The following is a 25,591-nucleotide window of genomic DNA, read 5'->3' on the forward strand; positions in this document are numbered from 1 at the left end:
AGACATTAAAATAATGATAAAACCTTGAGACGAAAAAAATCAAGATTTTTTATTTTCCAAATCCTTCTCCATGTTAACAAGTAACTGTTCCACTGCCTCTGCCTTTGAATCATTGCGAAAAAAACCCCAAAGAATATCCAGCATCCCATATTTTTAGAGCTTCATTAAAGGACCCATCGGCAGCCTTTTCTCTTGGAGAGAGGATGATATTTTTCAAAATCAGCTTTAGAGGTCAAGGAGAGCTGCTGTTCTCAGTTTGAAATCAATGTACCACTTGGAAAAAATTTCTTGTGAACCCTACCCTTTTTGAGTGTTATATTGGGAAGAGAATGCTGAACAAAGTTGCTGCTGGTTGGCGACGGATCTGCAGGTGACGGGACTGATTTTGCTAATAAAAGCAAACCCTGCTAGTAGTCTCTTAATGAACATCTGTGAAATCATTAATAATTTGTAGAGCATCATCGTTCTGAAGAATATCCTGGACAATAGTTTTAGCTTGTGTGATCTGGATAGGCAAAGAATGGGTATCCTTTTCCGAAGAAAGTATCTTGTTGCTGTCTAGGTTATCCCTTGCTGAAAAATGAATCTTTTTGCTGTTTAAAGAAGAAGTAGAAAGGGAAGGAGAAGATAAATGTGTTGGTTCAATATCGTATTTCACTCCAGCAAAAGCATCAGCTACAGAATTATCTTGCGAATCATCAACGTCTGTCGTAAAGGAGACAGCTCTATCAGTTTCTAATGCGTGAACCATGCAAAACTGATTATTGTAATTAATTTTCAGATGCTTATTGACACGAGGACCTTTTACTAAAACTAATACCGCACCAACATCTAATCGTTCTTACATGGAAACTTCCTCATGAACTGTGACTGCTTCCTCAATTAAGTTGCTAATGGAAATAAAGAAATTACTGGTCCACAAGGTTAAAGGAACTCTTGAGATGTTAATCCACGCCAAACGATAGGAGGATTTGACATAATTTTCAGCTTTACATGAAGCTTGTATAAGCCATCGCTAGCACCAGTCTGTTGTGCAAAAATTGTTCAGCTTTAACAGTTGAGGAAAACGAGAGAAGGATATCAGCTCCTCCAAGGATTGACGATGTCTCAAATTCTATACCTAAATTCATTAGGTAATCATTAACAATTAGAAGAGATGCTAGTGATCTCAAAGAGATATCTACTGATCATGATAGTCAATCAGTTATGTTTGAAGTATCAGAATAAAACACAGCAACGAGGATCGTCTTTTTGACAGCAGCAGTTGTTGTGGTTTTGACAGCAGCAGGGTACGAATTGGTAGTAGGTTTATGTAGGACATCCATGAAGCTTCTGCCATTACGAACGGATGAATCAATATTCTTAGACTGGATCGAATTAGGTTTAATGACTTACATAGAGGCAACAGGTGATGTAGAAGTTTTAATAGGGTAAGGGTACCTTGCGACAAAAGCACGCAGCCTGTATTTCTCAATTAAAATAATGTTAATCTGAGGTAGAATCCCATCAATACTGATAGACGAATCGATTTTAAGAAACCCAAAGCAACGATTTGCAGAACTCGACCTTTTTTGAATGGATATTCTACCATAAAGGTTATATCGTTCGAATGCATTCTGAAAATTTTGGTAGTTCCAAGACCTAGGGAAGTTTTCGATACTAAGTAGCAGTCAAAAATTTGTATCCATTTCGAAGTAAATGACATGGTTCGCTGGTTGTGGAGATGGTCGGATAGGGTTGAGGTTGGGGTTGATGATGGAGGAATTAAGGTTAGGGTTAGGGTTTTTGGTTGGGAGAGAAGACATGGTTTTTTACCCTCAGTAATTGTTTTGATTGATTTTAGTCCTTTAAGATCGGAGTTTTTTTAAAGTATTAGGCCTTATTATTATATTTATACGTTTAATTTACCTTCTTCCTTAATTTTTGTCTATTTTTAAAAATTTTGTTAATCTTATTAATATTAGTCCTAATGTCTTAAAAAACCCCGACTTTTTAACCCCTTTCCAATCCAACCCTGACGTTACAAACTGGTCAATTTTACCTTATTAAAAATTATAATCAAATTAAATTAATTTAAATTTTTAATTAATTTAACAAAATCTAAATAAATTTTAGACACATACAATTAATATATGATAGATATGGAGAATGTTTTTTAATTTTTTTCCAAATAAAAAAGACGGCAATTTAATATTTCAAAGTACAATTGAAACATAAAAATGCGAAATAGGATAAAATTGGTGATTTTTTAACGTCGGGGTATGATCAAAAAGGAGTTAAAAGATCGGGTTTTTTTTAAGACATTAGGCTTTAATATTACTATTTTTTGAAGAAAAAACAATTTATTTTTTTCTTTTTCTTTTAATTTTCATTTCATTCTAAAAAAAATTCACGTCCCTTGACTTTTTCTTTCTCACTTCCAACATTATACTCTTTTTGTTATTTTGTAACTTAAAAATACATAAATTTCAATTTTATAGTGGTAAAGTATTTCTCATGAACCTAATATTTAATAATAAAAAAACAGACGTAAGCAATGATGAGAAAATGACACAATATTTAACATAAATCTTTAAGTTCTCGTCTCCTCTTTTACTCGTGGAATATTTAAATTAATAAAAATACATATTATTATTAATTTAAGGTCACAATTATAGAATAACAATTAATAAGAAAGTAAACCGAAAGGTGGTTGGTTGGATTTGTCTGGTCTTCTACTTGTGGAATGTGAAATGAGATGACTTCTTACCAGCGACGGATACAGACTTTTTTTCAGGAGGTCCAAATAAAAATATTAAAAAATATATGATTCATTTTTAATTTAAAATAATTTAAATTATTAATTTTTATTTATAATAACTAATAAACTGTATATTGCTAAATACTTTTATAATTTTATTTGCAATGAAATATTTTTTACATAATTATTTATTTGAAATAAAAAAACAATCATATTGCAGTTTTAATAATCTTTTAAAATGAATCATCAAAAAACAAATCTTTTTAAAATGTGGTTCTTATTAGATCTTATTTATAAAGAATTTTAAAACTTAAATTAGCTACCGAAAACAAATTAAATAATGATATCTCTATTTTCAAAATAAAATTATTAACAATGCAGTGAAATATCTTACTTTGAAAGAAAAATCATTTAATTTTATGTAAAAAAATATACATAAATGAAAAGAATGACAATATTATTAAATTATTGTTTTTGCAATTCTTAACTGAAATGGTATGGTCATTAGATAATTTAGAATTGTTTATATACAGTACCGGTACCGATAATAATATTTAGACAGATTATGTAAATGTTAATAAAACTATAAATATATAAAATTTTAATATTTAATTGGCAAATTTGATCATAAAATTAATATTGCAAAATAAAGATGAAAAACGTTCTTCATCAAAAGAAATAAAATGAAAAACGTCGGTGATGTGGAAAAATGTTAAGTAAAGGGTAAATGAGATTGAAATGTTTAAGAATTATAAAACTGTCACAGAAAGAGAGTTTGGTTATAATTAGTATATATTTTTTTATGTCAGGATCGGGTGGTCCAGTGTCCCCCTTGGCCTATATGTTCATCCGTACTGCTTCTTACCATCTCATAACTCCTTCTGGCCTAACAGAAATTAACGTTTCTTTCATCGTTTTAGAAACTGAATATATACATGGTCAAATTGAACGGAGATTTTATTAATTTATTAAATGATTTTTCTAAAATTTTGGTCTCAACAAACTGTTTTTGAATAATGTATCCAACCCTAATTGAAAATAATTATGGCTGAAGTCTCCAATTTCTAAATTGAGTAGAGGTCATTCCAGCCCTCGAATTTATACCTCGAAATTAAATAAACTATTTTTTTAATTAATTGAATCCTCAACTTGTATTTCTTAATCAAATAGATCATTTTAATAATTAAATTTCTAAAGTTATGTCTCGAAACTAATTAAATCACGTGTTAGAGTTATATATGTCAGGATTAAGCGAATTTGGGACCGGATTGACCACTTACTCTTTCTAAATTATATATATATATATATATATATATATATATATATATATATATATATATATATATACATACATACATACATGGTTACTTTATAAGTATTAAATATTTTAAAATACGGGGTAACAGTGCCAAAAATATTCAAATATTTGCATATTTTTCAATATAAACCATATCTTCAAAATTTTATAATTATATTCCAATTTCATCTTTTAACCTGCAACTTTATCCAATTTTCAAAATCAATTTAATTTTGCCGACATGGTATGCCACGCTGAAATTTAATATAAAAACAATTTTATCCAATTACCTGACATTTCAGTCAGCGGCCTAATGTTGCCACAAAGCTACTTTTTTTCTTACTTTTTGCAAATTTATCAAAGCTTCTAAAGCTCGAAAGTCTATCCCAATTTGATAATTTCATTGCAATTCTATCCAAATTTTTTCAATCAATTTAATTGTGTTAATTTTTATCTAAGTACAATATCTATTTATCTTATTTGGTTTTTTTGGTCATTTTTAGCTTCAAACTTGCTTCTTTTTTTGCTTCAATCGTCCAAAGTTGAAAAATTTAAAATTAAATTTTGACATTATTTTTGATTTTTTCTAGATTAGGAGTTAAATTTTAAATTTCTGAAAAATAAATTTTGCTAGTTACTGAGTTATTTTAAATTCATTTGAAATTTGGAACATTAAGGAGAATCCAACTTCTTCCAATCATGCAGATTACGATTCTTAGTGGAAATTTTTGAGGAAACTTAGGCTTCCAAGTAAAACTTATGCTAGTAGGAAAGCCAACGATGTGGCTTATTTTCTAGCAAAGTTTGTTTTATGTAACTCTGTCGAGAATCAGACTTGGATGGAGCATTGTCTTGTCTGAAATTCAATATCATGTAATGTAATGGCTGACCAATCAGCTCTGTTTTTTATTAATGAAATTTCGTTTTCTCTAAAAAAAAATAGTAGAAGGTGATTTCATAGCCAACTGAAAACCAGCAATAATCTAATATGCTCGCAATGTTTTATAAATAAGCAGTGTATTTCACACACTCCATTTTATTTCATCCGTCCTTTTTAAAAAGCTCATTTATTATTTTTCATCCTTAGTTAAAAAACAATTATAATTTTTTTTACTTTTTTTTATTTTAATAGTTAAACTTATCTTAAAAGACAATTAATGTTCTCTATAATTTCCAAATACAATTAGTAAGAATAAAATAAAAATAGAAAGTTATTTTATATTTTTTTAATATGTGTATAAATTATATTTCTTTTTTTTTAAATGTGTAAGAATTAATAAAAGAAATTTTTAAATAAAAGGAAATGAGTATATTTTATTGTTGTACTTTCGCATCATGAAAGCGATTCCACTAAGTTTTAGATTTTTATCATTCATGGATTAGTTTAAAGATGCATGTAATCCAAAATAGTTGATTAAACTCAAATTTAGATGTAAAAAAAAGTCAAGTTCTCTTATTCCAATGTTTACCTTAATAAAATTGTATCTATTAAAAAAGATTTTTTTTAAAGTATCAATTTTCTTTCAATTTCTTGTAATAGTAAGAAAGATATTGTGATTTATACTAATTTACACATCCAATAATGGACATGAGTAAAGTGTGATTGAATTATGATATGAACGAAGTGTATTTTAATCACAATCTATTCCAAATTGACTTATAAATGTTTAAATTCAATCCGATCTTAGATGATAGAAACCAAATTCTACCATAAATACTGTGAAGTCGAGTCGTATAAGATTCATTCTCCAAGACGATATCGAACTCTCGCCCAAAAGGTTAATAGTCAGAAAAGATCGGTAACCGAATCCATGAAATTCGCCTTGACTAAAGAAGTAAAACTGAATTACGAAGATGAGGCAGAATCCTCTGAAGACTCGGATAAAGCACGTCAACCCTAGAATTCGTCCAAGAACCAGATCTATGAAATATTTCTCCTATTTGGACACAAACTCCAACTTATGAAGATAAGCTTATTCAGTAAGATATTCCTGAATAAGACTTCTACTTGAATAGGGAACCTCTTTCCTATTCAGTGTCCAACCCTACTAAATAGGAGTCATTTTCCTATTTCAAATCTACATATTCAACCACTATATAAAGAGTTTGAGGTATGACTAAACACACAACTACATTCATACACAAAACGCTGCTTGAACCGATACTGACTTAAACATCGGAGAGTTAATCGTAACACAACTGTCCGGTTAGCTTCTACCCTGTTTTGCAGGTTAAATCATCGGATCAGAAGGCAGACTCCATCATTAATCAAATTGAATTTGAATTCAAACTATTCCACTTAATTATATATCAAGTTAAATTCGTATGTGAAAATGTTTGATTCAAAAATCTCGCAAAATTAATTGCATATATTTTTTTATTATGATTATGTATATATTTATAATATATTTTATTTTTATAAAAAGAATTTATTTTTTCTAACACTTACACAAATAATTGAGTCGAGTTTAGTCGATATCAAATTTCAATTATTTTACCAAATTTAAGCTCAAATTTGTGAAATAAAACTTGATCGAATAATATAGATTAAAAATATAATTTTAATTAAATTAATTTACACCGTTCATTTAGTAATAAACAGTGTATATCGCGAACTTGACCTTCTCAACTTGATCTCAATTTGACAGGATGATAATCTATTTTAATTACGTAAGCATAACGAAGGCTGCTATGTGATTTTCGAACTGTATTATGAAAGAAATGTGTTGAATATTAAGTGTGATGGAAATCCCACATTGAAAAGATATAAGTAGAATGTGGAATATATAAATGAAATGGACTACCGAACCCATTACCTTAAAATTTTGGATTTAATGAGGTGTTCGGCAACGGTTATATGGTTCACATTCTGAACTCATGAATGTATTCTTCCATACATTGTGCTCCTTCTGGACCAACAATCGGTATTAAATCCTGATTCGGCTGGGTGGAACTTGATGACTCCGGATCTACCATCCTAAAAGGGTTGGAGTCTAATTCTGAAGTAAGTTGAGCGATCCAATGTGAAAGGATATCACACTTAAGGGGGAAATTGTTGAATATTAAATGTGATGTATTTTGGAAAGATATGAGTAGAATGTGGAATATATAAGTGGAATGGACTATCTAACTTATTATTTTAGAAATTTGAGTTTAATATAGTATTCGGTTTATGGTTATACGATTCACATTCTGGGCTTATGAATATATTATGTCATACATTTCCTTCTAGACCAACGAAATGAAACACATTTAAACCCAAAGTGATAATTGATGATTGGTGGGTATGACTAATTGAAATTGTTGGTAGAATAGTGTTCTGAAATACAGTTGGCATTTGATTTAGAATGTGCAAAGATAAGGTCACAAGGATAAGATCAGTAGACTCATTTTATACAGTATTAAAATATCGCAAGTGTCACACTATGATTTCTAGTATATAATTGGACGTCTTTGGTTCCATCACAAATATAAAACACGTTATTTTTATTCTCCTATAATTAAAGTTAAATTCCCTGTTGATTTCTTTTAATTTATTTGATTGAAACTTTTCTTTTGATGAGACTTTTTGTTATGTATTATTTATTTCTAAACATAAAAATACAATGGTTTTTAAAACTAAAATTTTAGAAAAAGTGGATTTATTGTTGTGGTCTAAAATTTCTTTTTTATCAAACGATGACTTCATTAATTGATGAAAATCAACTATTAAATATCAAATCTAGCTAATAACAGGACTACAAATTATAAATAAATAGAGTTATTTGAGAACTTAACGTGTCAGCTAATAAAAAATATAATGAAATTAGATCTTAAAAATAAGTAATTAAGTAAAGTTGTGGGCATAAAATATTTTATCACTTATATCTAAATATAAAAATACAATGTTTTTTAAAACTAAAATTTCAAAAACAATACATATATTGTTGTGGTCTAAAATTCTTTTTTTTATCAAACGAAGATTTTATTTATTAATAAAAATCGACTATCAAATCTCAAATCTAGCTAATAACTGGACTAAAAATTACAGATAAATAGGACTATTTGACAATTTAATGTGGCAGCTAACAAAAAAACATCATAAAACTTTTTTTATCAAACGAAGATTTTATTTATTAATGAAAATCGACTATCAAATCTCAAATCTAGCTAATAACTGGACTAAAAATTACAGATAAATAGGACTATTTGACAATTTAATGTGGCAGCTAACAAAAAAACATCATAAAACTAGATCTTAAAAATAAATGTAGCCACTGGCATAAATGATGGATCAAACGAGTACGGTTTTAAAATCATAATATATTTGTCAAACAAATTAAAGTTAAGGGTATACATAAATATTTTATCTAATAATTTAAATTAGACAAACGACATTGATTTGATACTCAGATAAATCGCCTATACCTCCATCAATAGGCTAATCCCCTGAAAAACCTCCACCTTTTAGCCCATTTTCGTTTGCACCCTGACGTTGTAAAATCACAAATTTTACCCAAATTCACACCTTTCGTTTTCAATTCCACCGTTAGCATTAAATTGACATTTTTTCACTTAAAAAAGGTCCAAATCAATACTTAATATTTAAGGCTAAAAAAGTTTCCGAAAAAATTAAATTAAAAATGATATAAAAATATAATTTAGTTAATTTAAATTTATTTTCGGAATAAAAACTGCAAGTTTTAAATAAAATAATTTGTATAATATTTATAATAAATTTTAGAAAGATGTTTTTTTTGTTTTAATTATAACATTAGGGACTATTGTGAATATTTATTAAAACATGAAGTATTGAAAAAAAAGATCAATTTAATGCTCGACGGTGTAATTGAAAGTAAAAGGTGTGGATTTTACTAATTGAGGATGGAATTGAAAGCGAAATGTGCGGATTTGGATAAAATTGGTGATTTTAAAATGTGAGGGTGCAAACGAAAAGGGATTATTATTATTTTTATCATTTCTACTGTTATTTGTTTTTGTACTATTTTTATATAATATATTTTCAATACGTATATGTATTTATTTAAATAGATTTTTTTGTTTCATCTATTATAAAAAAAATTAACTTAATATTTTTATTTCATTTGGATAAGAATTTCTTTTGTTATTTTGTATTAATTGTATAGTAAAATATTTTTAGTTAAATTGTTCCATTAATAAAAATTCAATAAAGTTTATTTTGTCTTTCTTAATTGGGCATAGAATATCAATTAACGACAAATCCATGGATACAATCACAATCACTCATACATTGGTTAATTTGGTTCATTTAACTTAAGTTGAGGTGTCAGAAAATAATTGGAGCATTAAATATGAATTCGAATTGAGGCGGCAACCATAATTTGAGCATTTGACGTTGGAAGCCCGGAAGGGTCAAACAAGCCAAAACGCATATGAAGGTGTTTTGTCAAAAATGTCATTTTAAGCATTTTTTGTTCAAAACTACAAATTTGACATTATTTGATCATTTGTCCCAAATTTAAAGGATAAAATGAACCTTTATTGATAAAAAATTATATTTTAATTTTTAGATGAATATATATGAATTAATTTTGGGTATAAGCCGTCAAGATAATGAATTGTGTAATATTAATGATAATAGTATGAAAATATGATAAATATTTTTTAGAGTTAGAAATAGAATTTATATTTGACAAAAAAACTGACTATTTTTTATATGGTTTAGAGATATTCTAAATTAGATGAGTATTTTTTAGAGTTATCTTATTTATATAAAACAATTATTATATACTTATTTATTAGATGATTTGTTATTATTTTTACCAAATGATAAAATTGACAAAGCTGATGAGAAACAAAGTAAGAGTTTCTTCAAATCACTCTTTAAAAGAGTCAAAATTTTAAGACATTAAATTAAAAATTCAATAATTATTTAACCGAAAGAGCATGGAAAACTAGACTTCCCTAGTTAGTGTATATCTTTTTTGATATCAAATTTTAAAATAGATTTGTTATTTTTATTTTAAAAATATAACATTTTCACAATAAAAACTAACTAAAGAAATAAAATAAAATAATAAACAAAATAAAATAATATTAATAAAATAAATATAAAGAATTTATTAAAACAAAAATAACGTAGTGATAACATGACAAAAGCGAAAAATAATCTCACTGATATGTAATGCCACCAAAGTCAAACAAATAACAAACTGAGATACAGTCGACCCTCCAATAATTAATATTCTGTAAATTAATAAGTCTAATAATTAATAGAAAATTGAGAGAACCAACTTCGTTCCACGTCGGATAATCAATAATTCTATTATTTAATAATTAATAAAATTTAAAATATATTCTACATGAATATTAATTATTAGAGAGATTTTTTTAAAGAAATATATAACAATTGATGATTTATTTGAGGCAATACTAACCTTAATTCATAAAGTGGAAGTTAAAATACTATCAAATTATGACTTTCTTATTCTTTTGAGAAATTTTAAAAGAAGTTATTAGATAAACAAATTAAAGTAAGTAAAGTATCATTAGTATACAAAATATTAAAAATTAATTTATTTTATAAATACAACTTCTTAATAATTATTTTTTTAGTTTGATATTAATTGATATTTCTTAAATTGAATGTAAAATTATTTCCTCTAAATTTAGTGATTGTAAAGTGTATTTAGTTAGTTTTTTTATAATATAATATTAATATTAGGTCTATCAATATAGATGCTTTAAAATATCTTTTATAATTTTTTTTATATAAATTCAATAAATTAATAATTCTAATAATTAATAAATTTTTGATTCACTATGTATATTAATTATCAGAGGGTCGACTGTACATCAATATGGAGAAAAGAAGATAAGCATGCCACTAATTCGAAGATTAGAACGGGCATCCCGTCAGGCAGTTCAAAATACAAGAGAAGAATAATGTCTTGAGGTAACCCGGACATTCCATCTAGAAGCTTCCTAATTACAGTATCCCGGATTGCACGCGTGCTTAACAAACTAAAGAGGACCATAAAAAAATTTCTGAATAAGAGAATATTTTCCACGTCGCACGCACTTGACACACAACTCGAGATATAACATAATTCGCTAACTCTGCAAACCAAAAGTGGAGATCAAGAAAAAATCTTCTGAAGGTTTACATGGATAGGTCTATATAAACCACATTAAGCGCCAATCCTAAAAGTGTTTCTTTATCCACCATTTTATTTTTTTCTTTCTTCCCCATCATACTGACTTGAGCGTCAGAGCGAATGGCCGGAGATTCCTCTGACGTTCCTTCTAATCTCCGTGTTTTTTGTTTTTCAAGTTCTTTAATTGCTCAGACACTTTTTTTGGTGCTTCAGTGATTTATCAAAAATTAAAAATATGAAGTTTTATTATTAAGATGATTTCTTTATTTAAAAAATATCCATTAATAAAAAGAGCCAATTAGATGATATATTATTTCTATATTTAAACTCTCATCTAATTGATAACAAAGGACTGCTTAACCTAACAATCCATCTTCCTCTTTAATACCCAAAAGCGCCGATACCTTTAGGAAAAGGTGTTTTTGGTCATTTGTTAGCTAAAAATCACCTCTACTTCTTCTCCACTCTCTATATTTCTCAACTCTACCAGTAGTTTTTACTATATTATCAGTATTTTTTATTTTTCTCTCTATGATTTCATTTATCTTTTATGAATTTTTATTCACCCTAAACGGGTTGTCTCTTCTTCAAATAGAAAATTTTATAAGGTATTTCCTCTGAATTATCTATGAAATTTTAAGAACTACAATCCAAATTTTTGTGTTCTCTCAAATCGCTTGGTGATTTTTCGTTTAGTAGTCGATCAGAATAAGTGGTACCCGTAATATTTGGATTTTCTTGTGTTTTCATTTGTCAAATTTTTTTATAAATTTATTTTTTACAGTTCAAATATTATTCCAGACCATAGTTTTAGATCTAATAATTTCTTATTGTAATTTTTAGATTTGTAGATTTTATGTTATTTAGCTAGATTTATTTTTTTAGATCTAGATTTGTGATGTTTTTTTTGCTTATATATTAAGTTGTCAAAATAGTCTCTATTGTAATTTTTTAGGCCGTTTTTGTAGATCGATTTAAGACTGCTGTAGTCGATTTCTAATTGTAGATGAAACTATTTTTCGAATTAGGCTATTGGAAAAAATAGCTTTTTATAATTAATTTTTTTTACAAGCCTAACTAAACGCCATCTAAAGAATCAACCCAACTTAATTTTTTAATTACAAAAGAATCTTTGCATTCTACTAATTAAACTACATCTTCTCCGCCTCATTCACATGAGAAATATGGATCAAACTCTATTATTGGTTAATCAACGGACACGTCACCCTTCGGTTAATGCTGTAAGGGAACGTTGTTTGAATCCGACGGTTATTCCGCTTCTGCAAAAACCGCTGTAACGACCTCTTCATCGATAAACCGTTATCCGGGACGTAAACCGGAGACGGCAACGTTGGTGACGGTGAGGTTCTGAGTTTATCGTCCGTTTCTTGACTTGCTAACAGAAGAATAACCCTAGCCTGAATTTCCGTAACATCACAAACGGAAACATTTCCGTTGTAGAAAATAGTAATCTGCTGTGGTTGATGTTGTTGTTCTCGCTCTTCTTCGGGATCGGAGACCGGAAAGAGGCGGAGTTCGAGGTTGCAGTTCCTCCTCATTTTAGTTGATCGGAAAATGGAAATAGTGATCGGAAAAGTTTAATATGTATAGAGAGAAATGAATAATGGAGTATTTAAAAGATGAGATTATTTTTGAAAGATTAGGGAAATGTGGGTATTTATATAGAGAAATGGCACGTGCGAAGTACGTGTAAAAGAGAGTGAAATTAGCTTAGCTAGCTCATAGACAGCAAGTTAAAGATAGACACGTAATGCACAAAGAGACAAACACACAAATGAATTAATCAGGTTGAAAATCTTTTTTATAAGCAAAACTGCGGCTCAAGTTATCATTTGTTTAAAGGGCTAATCACTCAAAAACCCCTCACCTTTAAACTTTTTTTTAATTCCATCCCGACGTTGAAAATTTGTCAATTTTACCCACTTTTGAATTTTCCGTTTTCAATTGTACCCCAATATTTTAATTTTTGTTAATTTTTTACTTAAATGATGAAATCATTCAATTAATTAAGTCTAAACATGAAATTAAATTCTTTTTTATTCAAAAAAGTACGAATAAGTCCTTTATTTTTAAAAACTAACTAAAAACCATAATTAAATTAACACTAATTTAAATTCTTAATTAATTTAACTAAATTTAAATAAATTTTAAAAATATACAATTAATATATGCGAGACATGGAGAATGTTTTAAACAAATTTCCAAACGCAAAAGACGTTAATTTAATTTTTCAGGGTACAATTGAAATACAAAAATGCAAAATAGGGTAAAATTGATAAATTTTCAACGTCAGGGTATGATTGAAAAGGGGCTAAAAGGTCGGGGTTTTTTAAGACATTAGGCCTTGTTTAAATAGATTACGATTTACGGAGCAATCACAAATATTAAAAACAAAAGTAAATTATTTTAAGACCTCTTGATATAATTCATATTTTGATCTCTTTTATTTAAAAATTAAATATTTTAATTCTATGAGTTAATCAAAACAGAAAGATTAAGAGTAAATTAATTTAAATTTGAAAGATAAAATTATACACAAAAATAAAAGTATGTATATGATCGGACCCCTCAGTATAGGTAACGCCGATACACTTTAACAGTATTTGTTTCTCCGAAAATATCATCAAAGATTCCTCGGGATTAATATGCGAACACTAGAGGACTCCCCAAAAGAACGAGTGATGGAAGATAAGACAAAATTTACCCTTCCACTTTTTTCAAGGAATCTGGAATGTCACTAAACATCTCCAAGCCAGAACGAAAACCTAAGGTAATGAGCGGCCAATCCTTACGACGAAAAGAAAAATTCATCCAATAATGAATACAAGCAAGGGTCAGCCGCTCACCATGAAGATAATAAACGACTTAAGAGATATGAAGTGGAGGATGGCGTTTGGATGAAGTTGAGATAAAGCGATATCTCGAGTTTTTTTTTAAAAAGAAGCAATAGAGAATCCAACGGGAAATGGAGACCAGCCAGCAGTTGCTCTTCAAACATAAGCGAGAGACTAGCAGGAGGGCGAGAATTTACAAACTGACCGTCATCTGATAAATCCAAAAGATAATCGGAATGGATACTATAGGTCTCTCGCAGAGTAACCAACGACTCCTGAGTCAGCGAGCAAAGACCATTTCTTTAAGGAAACAACAACCTTATGGTAACTATCAGCCATGATTAAAGAAGGAAGAATGAAAGATTCAACAAGTGGTTAAGATGAGAGAAAAATATAAAAAAGCCGGAAGTAGGAAAGAAGAAAGATAATGAGAATAAAAAGAGAGAAAAATACAATTTAGAAAAATTTAGAAAATAAAAGGGAAACGAAATGATGGTAGCGCACGAAAAGGTGCAAAACGCATTAATTGCAATATAGCAGACTATTAGAAAGGCACAAAAAATGGAAGAGGAAATAGTCGAACTGACGATCCGACCCACTGAAACCCGTTTTACGAAACGAGAATGGAAGGGAGGGGAATTAATGATAAATGAGATTACAAACTCCACAAAAAGAGTACAATCTCACATCGCCTAATTAAGAGAAATAACAAACGTATGCTTGTTTATTAGTAAGTCATTTCCAAGCCACCAAGGGGGATCCGAATTCTCGATCGGACATCCAATTATAATCTTAGTTGACAGGACGGATCAGAAGTACAAATCCCTAATCCGACCTATTTCTAATCTCCATATAGACAGCTTGTAGAAATTCCCACATCTATCAATAACGATAATTGAAGTTGCCAAAAATCAATTTTTTTATAGTGGTTGTTTAGAACTTTTGAGTTTCAGATCATCTTCTTCACCGTAAAAGACAATATTTTAGTATTTTTTGGGTCAAAACAATATCGTTTTGGCTCTTTAAAATTTAAAATTTGTCAAAATAACGTTGTTTAACCCAAAATAATTCAACACCAACAGTATAGTAATAGCCCTTCCATTTTCTTGGTTTAATTTTCAATCCCTCCCAAATCAAATTCTAAATATAAAATTAAAGCCCTAATTTTTTGTAATACCCCAAAATATTTAATTAGCTAATTGGACCACGTGTCCAGTTTTGATTCGCCAGAGTGGCGATATCAGAAGAATTTCTGAAAGAGATAAAGTAAAGAAATTTCAAGTATGTCGGTTTTGAGAAACTAATTATGCGAAATTTAGTATATATTTCAATTCTAAAATTAGAATTGGAATTAAAAGGAAAAATGTCAAGAAAAGTCCAAAATAAAGTTCAGGGACTAAAGTGGTAATTTAGCCACTACGTCTCAAAAATGGATATTTATAAGTTTTGACGGGAAAATATTAATATTGGGAGTCGTATTGTTTATCGGATATAAATAATACGTAACAGTAATAATTTAAGAGTTTATCGATTTAGTTATGGACTAAATCGTACGAAAGAAAAGTTTAAAAGAGAAATTGTTTAAGTTTAAGAAGTGAGGGATAAAAACAAGCCTTTAGCCAACATATATATAAGAAATGATATGAATGATAAGAACAGAGAAGAGAAGAAGCTTCAGGAGAGGGTTTTCGACGGTTTCCTTGCGATCAACACGGTTTCGCCGTTCGACGTCCGTTTCGGACGATTTTCGCGTCGATCTCTTCGGAATTCAAGCCTCTATCTACCCCGAGCATCAAAACAAGGTGAGGTATACGTTTTTAACATGAAAAATGAGGTATTAATGGCTGTTTGGTGTCGTGCCTTAACGGTTTGGATCGAACTTGTGTATAACATGTTAAAATCGTTGTTTTTGAATGTTTTGGAGTTGGGTTTTATGGTTTATGCGTATATAAGCATGTCGGGATGGTTTTGGACGGATTATGGTGTAAAAGTCGACGTTTGAGGTCTGAAAACGGGTGCCTCACGTCGTGAGAAATTGTCTCACGACGTGAGACACATCTCGCGACGCGAGATGATGTCTCGCGACGCGAGACTGACTCTCACGTCGTGAGACCCCTCTCTCACGACGTGAGAGCAGCTAGGCACGATGTGCCTAGCCGTCGCCGACCCCCGTTGGTCATGTTGAGGTCCGACACGACCTAGCTCGACCTATAAACGTTATATGGACTCCGAAAACATAAGAAACGAGCAACAAACTTAACGATTAGTAATATACCTCGAAGGGTATTAAACGTATATGGGATATTGATTAACGCTTAACAAGATACGAATCGTTTTACTAAACAAAAGAATGATAACTTAGGGTTTAAGTTTATAAGGTTCACTTTTAGGTACTAAGCGCGTATTTGACTTATTAATGTGTCAGACGCGTCAGCAAGCAGTGAGGGCACCAGACGAGGTCTAGTACGAGCACATCATTACATAAATCACTTCATTGATTGGATTGCGGTCACTGTGAGTTGCATTTTACTTTCGTGTATTATCAATTGATACTATTTTGGTATTACTATCTATATCCTGTTGATATGCATCGCACTATATATATTAGAATTACTGATATGTTATATGTTTTGAATAAGCTTTTACGTACAAGAACCTAGTATACGATCCAACGAAACTAGCTACCTATTGGGTGTCAATAGGCTGTGTGATCACCAGTAATGTGTCAGTCTAGCGTGTCTGACTATGAGGTACGATCTGATATGCATGGATGATATGATTATGAAAGTTAAAACATGAATTTGATACGAGAGTGAACTCGGTTAAAATAACCTGAGCCCCACGAGAGTGAACTCGGTTAGAGTAACCTGAGCCCCGTATCTAGTGCCACTTTGGGATTAAGAGATATGTTCTGACTGACGTGGTTGAACGTGAACGCTCCCGGGTCAGACTATTGGAATCAGTATGATTTGAATAATAGTGAGTTACGTTATGTTTCAGGATTTTAGTTTCGAAAGGATCGAGTACTTGTTCATATGTATTTTTGTATTAATGTTGATTTAAAATGCGATGCTATATTTCTATAATAATACCGTTAGTAAATGCAAACTCACTCAGTATTTTCCCAAATACTGACCCCTCACCTTTGATGTTTTCAGGTACTTAGTATGTGGACCTAGCTAGAGGCCAATTTTGAAGTCTAAAAGTCAGCTGTGTATGTGTAGTATCTGACTTCTGTGAATGCTGCAGTAGTGGTCCCGCGTTGACAGAGTCGTAGCCTAGACAGCAGTACACATTGAGTGTACATATTACTTGCTGTCCAGTTTATATGTTTTTGTAGGCTACGTATTTTATATGTTGTGCACGGTACTAGGTGCCAGTGATATGTTGGATACACTAACTGATGTATGTAGTACCGCGAGGCCAGTTCGTACGAGGTACGGTAACTAGAGCCCGCGAGGTTTTGAACAGTTAGTGTAAATATATTTGGTTATATGTTATATATGTATATTGGCTTCCGTTGTTTACTGTTGTTTGTTTATTATTTGCGAAAAATTAATTTTGATTTAAGGCTTGCTACGGGTTCCGGAGCTACCACTCCCGTTCCCTAGCGCCGGTTGCGGCTCAATATTTTGGGTCGTGACAATGTTGGTATCAGAGCAGTTGGTCCAGCTACCACTGCAAGATTGTTTAGATGATTGTTTGAGAGTAGTTGGTCCAGTTACCACTGCCAGTTTGTTTTGGATGTCTGTCAGAATTGTGAAACTCTGTCAGTAAGTAAACCTAGAAACTACTGCAGCAAGAGAGTCAAACCTTAGTTGTTTGCATTTGATTGATATGTGCATTATTAGTAGAATGTTATATAACGCGCGTGAACTGAGATAGTTAAGCGAATAAAGTGATTAATGTTTGCAAATGCGAACTGCTAAGGCAATTAAGTGTGTATTGCTCGTGTGAGGAATATTAGGTGATTCCATATTTATGAATTATGTATAGACTGATTGAAAGTTTAATGTTTGTGATGCCTTATGAGATGATAATGAAGTTAAGCAAGGAAAAAGGGGGCTCAGATGGTCGTTGACGTTTGGAACTGTTTCTTTTCAGCATGTCTGGGCAGAATGGAGCTCAGTTACATGCTGCAGAGGAACGGAGGAAGTGCCTCCTATTTATCAAAATGGATTTCACAACGAAATAAGCGGACCATCTGAAGTCCACCAGAATGGATTACACTCAGATGCTAGGAGATCACCTGAGATATATTAGAATGGTTTCATGTCAGTATCAGAAATTGATAGTTCTTCTAGAGTTAGAGGTAGAACCCACTTACCAGAGATAGAGTACAGTGAAGAAAGTGAGGAGAATCCTGAGGAGGATCCAGAGGAGGACTTTAAAGAAGAAGAGTTATCATATGAGTCAGACGTCGAGGAGTATCGGAGTGAACATTTATAGTCCAATGTGCGGAGATACCGCAATTTGAGAGAGGATACAGAGATAGCTAAAGGTCAGGGGCATATGGTTCTGAATCAGGTTAGGAGGCAGATGTGCTCCTTTTCCCGAGGAACGTTATCAGTGAGACAGTATTCCACTGACTTCTTGCGCATGGTTGAAGCGGTCTCAGACCTTAACGAGGATAATAGAACAATCAACCACAGATACGTCAACGGCTTAGGACCCGAGTTTGGTGAACTATATGAGCAAGTAGGTGAACATTTTAGGATACTCACTATGATGGCCCGTAGGATTGAGACTAACAGTGAGTGAGAGGGCGATCCCGTACGACCCTTTCATTTTAGGCGTGAGTTCCATCCGGACTACGTCAACCCATCCTCTGGTAGTAGGACTAACCCCTACTTTATGCATAGAGGCGGAGGCAACTCCGGTAGAAGAGTTAGGGGCCGACACACTGGAATAGTTATTAGGGAACCTAGCGTTCCACATCAGGCACCCCCAGGTATAAATGATTAATATGCTTTGTATTTGTTTTTGTATGTTTGCATTACTGTGTATATATGTGCTGCATCGCATAATAGAGCATAACGAGTAGAATGTACCTATAGGATAATACCTCAGATAGGTAGGGCCTATAGGAAGCGATATTAACAAACACGTGCTTAAAAAAAAAATGAATATATAAACATAATTTACAAAAACAATCATATAATAAACGATAAATAATACATTTATCGCTAACGTAATTCCTCTATTACGTTCTAGAAGTTGCGAAGAAAGAGATGGGTTACCAACAGGGAATCGATGTGAAACATCAGTACCTGCGTTTGTATAGGACACTGTACAGAGTGTTAAAGAAGTGGTTGTGGTGATTACAGCAGTAGAAAATGTTGAATTAAATTAAGTTATCGGAGATATGGAGAAAGAATTGATGTGATAGGAGAATAGTCAGGAAAATGACAGAAGGTGACAGCAATACAAAAATTAAAATGTACCCAATAATAATAGAGAAAGCCGTTAATAGTCGCAGAGTGTACAATCTGGAGTAAACTTATGTTTTATGAAAAGTATGAAGAATTTTTAAGATTTTTTTTTTCAAAGTACGATTGTGCTCAGACATCGCATATGACATTGCATAATCATGATAGGAATGCATAAGGAAATGATTTTCAAAATATAGATCACGCATCATATCTTTACAATGATAAAGAAAATGCGATTTCGAGCAACTCTTTGGTGATGAGAGGTGTCATCACTCTGAGCTACAATTGTACTAATGATTTCAAACGATTTATGAAAAGTGATTTAAAAGAGCTGGCCAGCCAAAGAATGTTTTGAAATCTTTTGTTAGTAAGTGAACTCAGATGTGAAACTCTGCGACGGATAATAAAATATTCTTAGTAAATAAGAATAAAATTTAAAAGCAAATCCCAATAACAGAATAAAGCCCTGTTAATGATAATTGCAATAGTGTTAAGGGAGCTACAATAAAATGTGAACGAGGAGTTATTGCCGGAGAGCGAATGCAGTCAAGATGAAATGCGCTGGCAATATTTAAGGATATAGTAATTATCCTTATGATAAAATAAAGGATGAAATGACGGAGAGTCATGTTAGACAAAAGAAACGTAACAAATACGCAAGGATGAAGAGTATAAGGATTATTCCTATGGTGAAATAAGTAACGTAGCGAACGAGAAATATACTAGAGAAAGGAAATTGAAAGTAAAAGGGACGAAAAGATGATAATATGAGTGATGAACATGAAGTGATATTTAAAGGATATAACTTTATCAATATCAGTGTTCAAAGATACATAAGTAGAAAGAGAAGGGATACGAAATGATGAAGCAGACGATTTTGCAAAATGTGAAGGTGATTTTGCAAGATATGAAAGTTAGAAATTTGATAGATCAAGAGAGATAATGATGCTATATGACTGATATTAAGTGAAGTCACTAATATCAACATTAAGAGCTATGGATTGCGTTAACTGAAAGGAAAAAAAAGTTAAGTTATGAAACTCTAGTACAAGGAGAAAGGTACACGTATAGGTATACGTGTCAATAAATGTAGAAATGGTGGATAATATAAAAGAACGTATAATGGGGAAAAACCTATACACCCTTGAATTTGGTAAGATGATTAGAGAAGTGAAAAGTTCTAGAGATACGTCAGAAGAATTATCAGAATAGAACAGCAATAATGGAGCTATTATAAACGAAGGAAAGACGTAGCGAATACAGTAAATAAAGGATAAGATGATATTTCATTGCTATTGGACAGATAGGGGTAAACTGTATTCAAGAGGCCATGATGTCATAAGAACGAGAGTTGATATTAGTATAAAGAGATCAAGGTATTTAAAGACAATTAGAACCATGTTATAAGTGCTGAAGGAGCATAAGGAGTGTAGGACAACAAAAATGAAAACTATTCCCTAATTTTGGAAATTGCAAAGTCAAGTATGATTTAAATGCTAAGAGTGATCGAGAACACTCCAAGAAGAAGATGTGAGACAGAATAAGGATAAGCTAAGAAATGATCATGACTAGTACTAAGACGACACCTTGTTAAGTGAGAATAAAGTCATAAAATTATTTGAAAGCAAGAAACAGAAATATGAGACGAAAGAGAAAGTTGTTTATACAGTAAGAAGGAATGACGATAAAGGAAGTAAATAAATTATTAAGGATCTACTGAATCCGTTAAGGATGAAAGTTTAAGATGAAGATAATTAAAGGTTAAAGATAAGAAAGAAGTTAAGTGAAAGTTAATTAACGAGAAAGATTCTCGAAACAGTTAAATAATAAAGAAACATATAGGGTCAACGAGAATAAGGAATTATGACGTAAAGAAAAGACAGTTTTGACTGATAAGTCAATAAGAGATGCGAGATGAACCTCAAAGGAGCAGCTAGAGAGAAGAGAAAAGAATAAGAATATGAGTAGTACTAGCAAATAAAGGCAAATGTACAAGCCATACGACTAAAAGTAACGTGAAATGAAACGTTGAAGACAATAGTAAAGGATGAAGGATCACGACCAACAGAACGACGTGAAAATCACGATAGCTTAAAGGAGCAAAGGAAAGAGAAATGGAAGATAATGAAAAATGTATCAAGTTTAGTTACGTTAAGAGAAAGTGAATGTATTAGACATAGTGCAAGTTGAAAAAGATTGGTTAATAAGGAACAAAGTATTAGGTAATGGTAAAAAGAAGTAAGAAACGACGATAACCAGTTAAGGGAGAAAGGTGATACGATAGATAATAATAAAGATTAAAAGTCGTAGATTATGATTACAAAAGAAGATACTTACAGAAATATGAATGAGGTAAGTACGTCATTAAGGATGTAACCGATATGTTGTGACTAGTCGCGTACAGAAAAGATGAGTCGCGACCCGATGACAACTAAGAATAAGGATTATCAAGGATAATAAATCAGTAGAGTATTAAGTGAAGGTTAATCGAAGCTAGTGATAATCAGAAGGAAGATTACAATTAATCATACAAGACGTCGGGATTGCGATATCAACAATACGCCTTGAGCCACACTATTTTAGAAAGATGACGAATAGGACAAAGGTGACAAGGAGAAGATTATCAACTATGCAACAGCGAAAAGCTACTATGAACAAGATAAATAATCGATTAGCAATAAGTATGAAATTATAGCTGTGCATGGAAAAGCTGCGATCAAAACCTATTAATGGACGTCAAGGAAACTATAAGGATAAGTTAAGATCCCAAAAAGATTTATGAAAATTCGAGGACGAATTTTTATAAGGGGGGAAGAATGTAATACCCCAAAATATTTAATTAGCTAATTGGACCACGTGTCCAGTTTTGATTCGCCAGAGTGGCGATATCAGAAGAATTTCTGAAAGAGATAAAGTAAAGAAATTTCAAGTATGTCGGTTTTGAGAAACTAATTATGCGAAATTTAGTATATATTTCAATTCTAAAATTAGAATTGGAATTAAAAGGAAAAATGTCAAGAAAAATCCAAAATAAAGTTCAGGGACTAAAGTGGTAATTTAGCCACTACGTCTCAAAAATGGATATTTATAAGTTTTGACGGGAAAATATTAATATTGGGAGTCGTATTGTTTATCGGATATAAATAATACGTAACAGTAATAATTTAAGAGTTTATCGATTTAGTTATGGACTAAATCGTACGAAAGAAAAGTTTAAAAGAGAAATTGTTTAAGTTTAAGAAGTGAGGGATAAAAACAAGCCTTTAGCCAACATATATATAAGAAATGATATGAATGATAAGAACAGAGAAGAGAAGAAGCTTCAGGAGAGGGTTTTCGACGGTTTCCTTGCGATCAACACGGTTTCGCCGTTCGACGTCCGTTTCGGACGATTTTCGCGTCGATCTCTTCGGAATTCAAGCCTCTATCTACCCCGAGCATCAAAACAAGGTGAGGTATACGTTTTTAACATGAAAAATGAGGTATTAATGGCTGTTTGGTGTCGTGCCTTAACGGTTTGGATCGAACTTGTGTATAACATGTTAAAATCGTTGTTTTTGAATGTTTTGGAGTTGGGTTTTATGGTTTATGCGTATATAAGCATGTCGGGATGGTTTTGGACGGATTACGGTGTAAAAGTCGACGTTTGAGGTCTGAAAACGGGTGCCTCACGTCGTGAGAAATTGTCTCACGACGTGAGACACATCTCGCGACGCGAGATGATGTCTCGCGACGCGAGACTGACTCTCACGTCGTGAGACCCCTCTCTCACGACGTGAGAGCAGCTAGGCACGATGTGCCTAGCCGTCGCCGACCCCCGTTGGTCATGTTGAGGTCCGACACGACCTAGCTCGACCTATAAACGTTATATGGACTCCGAAAACATAAGAAACGAGCAACAAACTTAACGATTAGTAATATACCTCGAAGGGTATTAAACGTATATGGGATATTGATTAACGCTTAACAAGATACGAATCGTTTTACTAAACAAAAGAATGATAACTTAGGGTTTAAGTTTATAAGGTTCACTTTTAGGTACTAAGCGCGTATTTGACTTATTAATGTGTCAGACGCGTCAGCAAGCAGTGAGGGCACCAGACGAGGTCTAGTACGAGCACATCATTACATAAATCACTTCATTGATTGGATTGCGGTCACTGTGAGTTGCATTTTACTTTCGTGTATTATCAATTGATACTATTTTGGTATTACTATCTATATCCTGTTGATATGCATCGCACTATATATATTAGAATTACTGATATGTTATATGTTTTGAATAAGCTTTTACGTACAAGAACCTAGTATACGATCCAACGAAACTAGCTACCTATTGGGTGTCAATAGGCTGTGTGATCACCAGTAATGTGTCAGTCTAGCGTGTCTGACTATGAGGTACGATCTGATATGCATGGATGATATGATTATGAAAGTTAAAACATGAATTTGATACGAGAGTGAACTCGGTTAAAATAACCTGAGCCCCACGAGAGTGAACTCGGTTAGAGTAACCTGAGCCCCGTATCTAGTGCCACTTTGGGATTAAGAGATATGTTCTGACTGACGTGGTTGAACGTGAACGCTCCCGGGTCAGACTATTGGAATCAGTATGATTTGAATAATAGTGAGTTACGTTATGTTTCAGGATTTTAGTTTCGAAAGGATCGAGTACTTGTTCATATGTATTTTTGTATTAATGTTGATTTAAAATGCGATGCTATATTTCTATAATAATACCGTTAGTAAATGCAAACTCACTCAGTATTTTCCCAAATACTGACCCCTCACCTTTGATGTTTTCAGGTACTTAGTATGTGGACCTAGCTAGAGGCCAATTTTGAAGTCTAAAAGTCAGCTGTGTATGTGTAGTATCTGACTTCTGTGAATGCTGCAGTAGTGGTCCCGCGTTGACAGAGTCGTAGCCTAGACAGCAGTACACATTGAGTGTACATATTACTTGCTGTCCAGTTTATATGTTTTTGTAGGCTACGTATTTTATATGTTGTGCACGGTACTAGGTGCCAGTGATATGTTGGATACACTAACTGATGTATGTAGTACCGCGAGGCCAGTTCGTACGAGGTACGGTAACTAGAGCCCGCGAGGTTTTGAACAGTTAGTGTAAATATATTTGGTTATATGTTATATATGTATATTGGCTTCCGTTGTTTACTGTTGTTTGTTTATTATTTGCGAAAAATTAATTTTGATTTAAGGCTTGCTACGGGTTCCGGAGCTACCACTCCCGTTCCCTAGCGCCGGTTGCGGCTCAATATTTTGGGTCGTGACATTTTTTGTCAAATCTAATCCCTAAACTCTTCATCTCAAAAAACTTCAAATCTCAATTTACAAGTTTATCCATATTGATGTTGGATTATGTCAAAAAAACTTCAAATCTAAATTATATATATAGATGACCTATATATTGTTCTATGTTTAAACTCTCTTTAATTAGAGTTTTATCTAAATCTTAAATAGAACAAACCATTAAAAAGAACCAAAATGTAATTAATTAAGTAATATTTCCATCAAACAACGTTTACTTCTATAGCATATAAATTATCCAAATTAAAAAATTTACAACCCTAACTAAATGCCATCTGCTGAATCAACCAAACTTAATTCTTTCATTGCAAATATAATTATTTGCCTCAGTAATACATACGAATCAAACTCTATGATTGGTTAATCAAAGAACACGTCATCGGCCGGTTAATACTGTAAGGGTAGGTCGTTTGGTTCCGACGGTTATTCCGTTTCTGCAAAAACCGCTGTAATGACCTCTTCATCGATAAGCCGTTATTCGGGACGTAAACCGGAGACGGCAACGCCGGTGACGGAGGTCTTGTTGACGGTGAAGGTGACGGCGACGGCGACGGCGACGTTCTGAGTTTATTTTCCGTTTCTTGACTTGCTAACAGAAGAATAGCCTTAGCCTGCATCTCCGTAACATCACAAACGGAAACATTTCCGTTGTAGAAAATAGTTATCTGCTGTGGTTGATGTTCTTGTTCTCGCTCTTCTTCGTGATCGGAGACCGGAAAGAGCCGGAGTTCAAGGTTGCAGTTCCTCCTCATTTCAGGTGATCGGAAAAGTAAAATAGTGATCGGAAAAGTTTAATATGTAGAGATAGAAATGAATAATAA

The 25,591-nt window shown here is 32.0% G+C and overlaps 2 protein-coding genes across 2 annotated transcripts; both read right to left on the reverse strand.

The window, feature by feature from the left end:
• Nucleotides 1–12,185: 12,185 nt before the first annotated feature.
• LOC126679986 (protein TIFY 5A-like) lies at nucleotides 12,186–12,803 on the reverse strand. Its single transcript, XM_050375013.1, has one exon. It carries the CDS (start codon nucleotides 12,712–12,714, stop codon nucleotides 12,355–12,357), a length of 360 nt encoding a protein of 119 aa, XP_050230970.1. The 5' UTR covers nucleotides 12,715–12,803; the 3' UTR covers nucleotides 12,186–12,354.
• A 12,129-nt stretch (nucleotides 12,804–24,932) lies between these two features.
• Nucleotides 24,933–25,591, reverse strand: LOC126679985 (protein TIFY 5A-like). The gene has a single exon (XM_050375012.2). The coding sequence runs from the start codon at nucleotides 25,520–25,522 to the stop codon at nucleotides 25,121–25,123; it is 402 nt and encodes a 133-aa protein (XP_050230969.1). The 5' UTR covers nucleotides 25,523–25,591; the 3' UTR covers nucleotides 24,933–25,120.

Source organism: Mercurialis annua, linkage group LG5 (genome assembly GCF_937616625.2).
Source record: "Mercurialis annua linkage group LG5, ddMerAnnu1.2, whole genome shotgun sequence".
In the NCBI taxonomy this organism is placed as follows: domain Eukaryota; kingdom Viridiplantae; phylum Streptophyta; class Magnoliopsida; order Malpighiales; family Euphorbiaceae; genus Mercurialis; species Mercurialis annua.

Coding starts and splice junctions, on each gene's coding strand:
- LOC126679986 (XM_050375013.1), bottom strand. CDS start 12,714: ATGAGGAGGAACTGCAACCTCGAACTCCGCCTCTTTCCGGTCTCCGAT.
- LOC126679985 (XM_050375012.2), bottom strand. CDS start 25,522: ATGAGGAGGAACTGCAACCTTGAACTCCGGCTCTTTCCGGTCTCCGAT.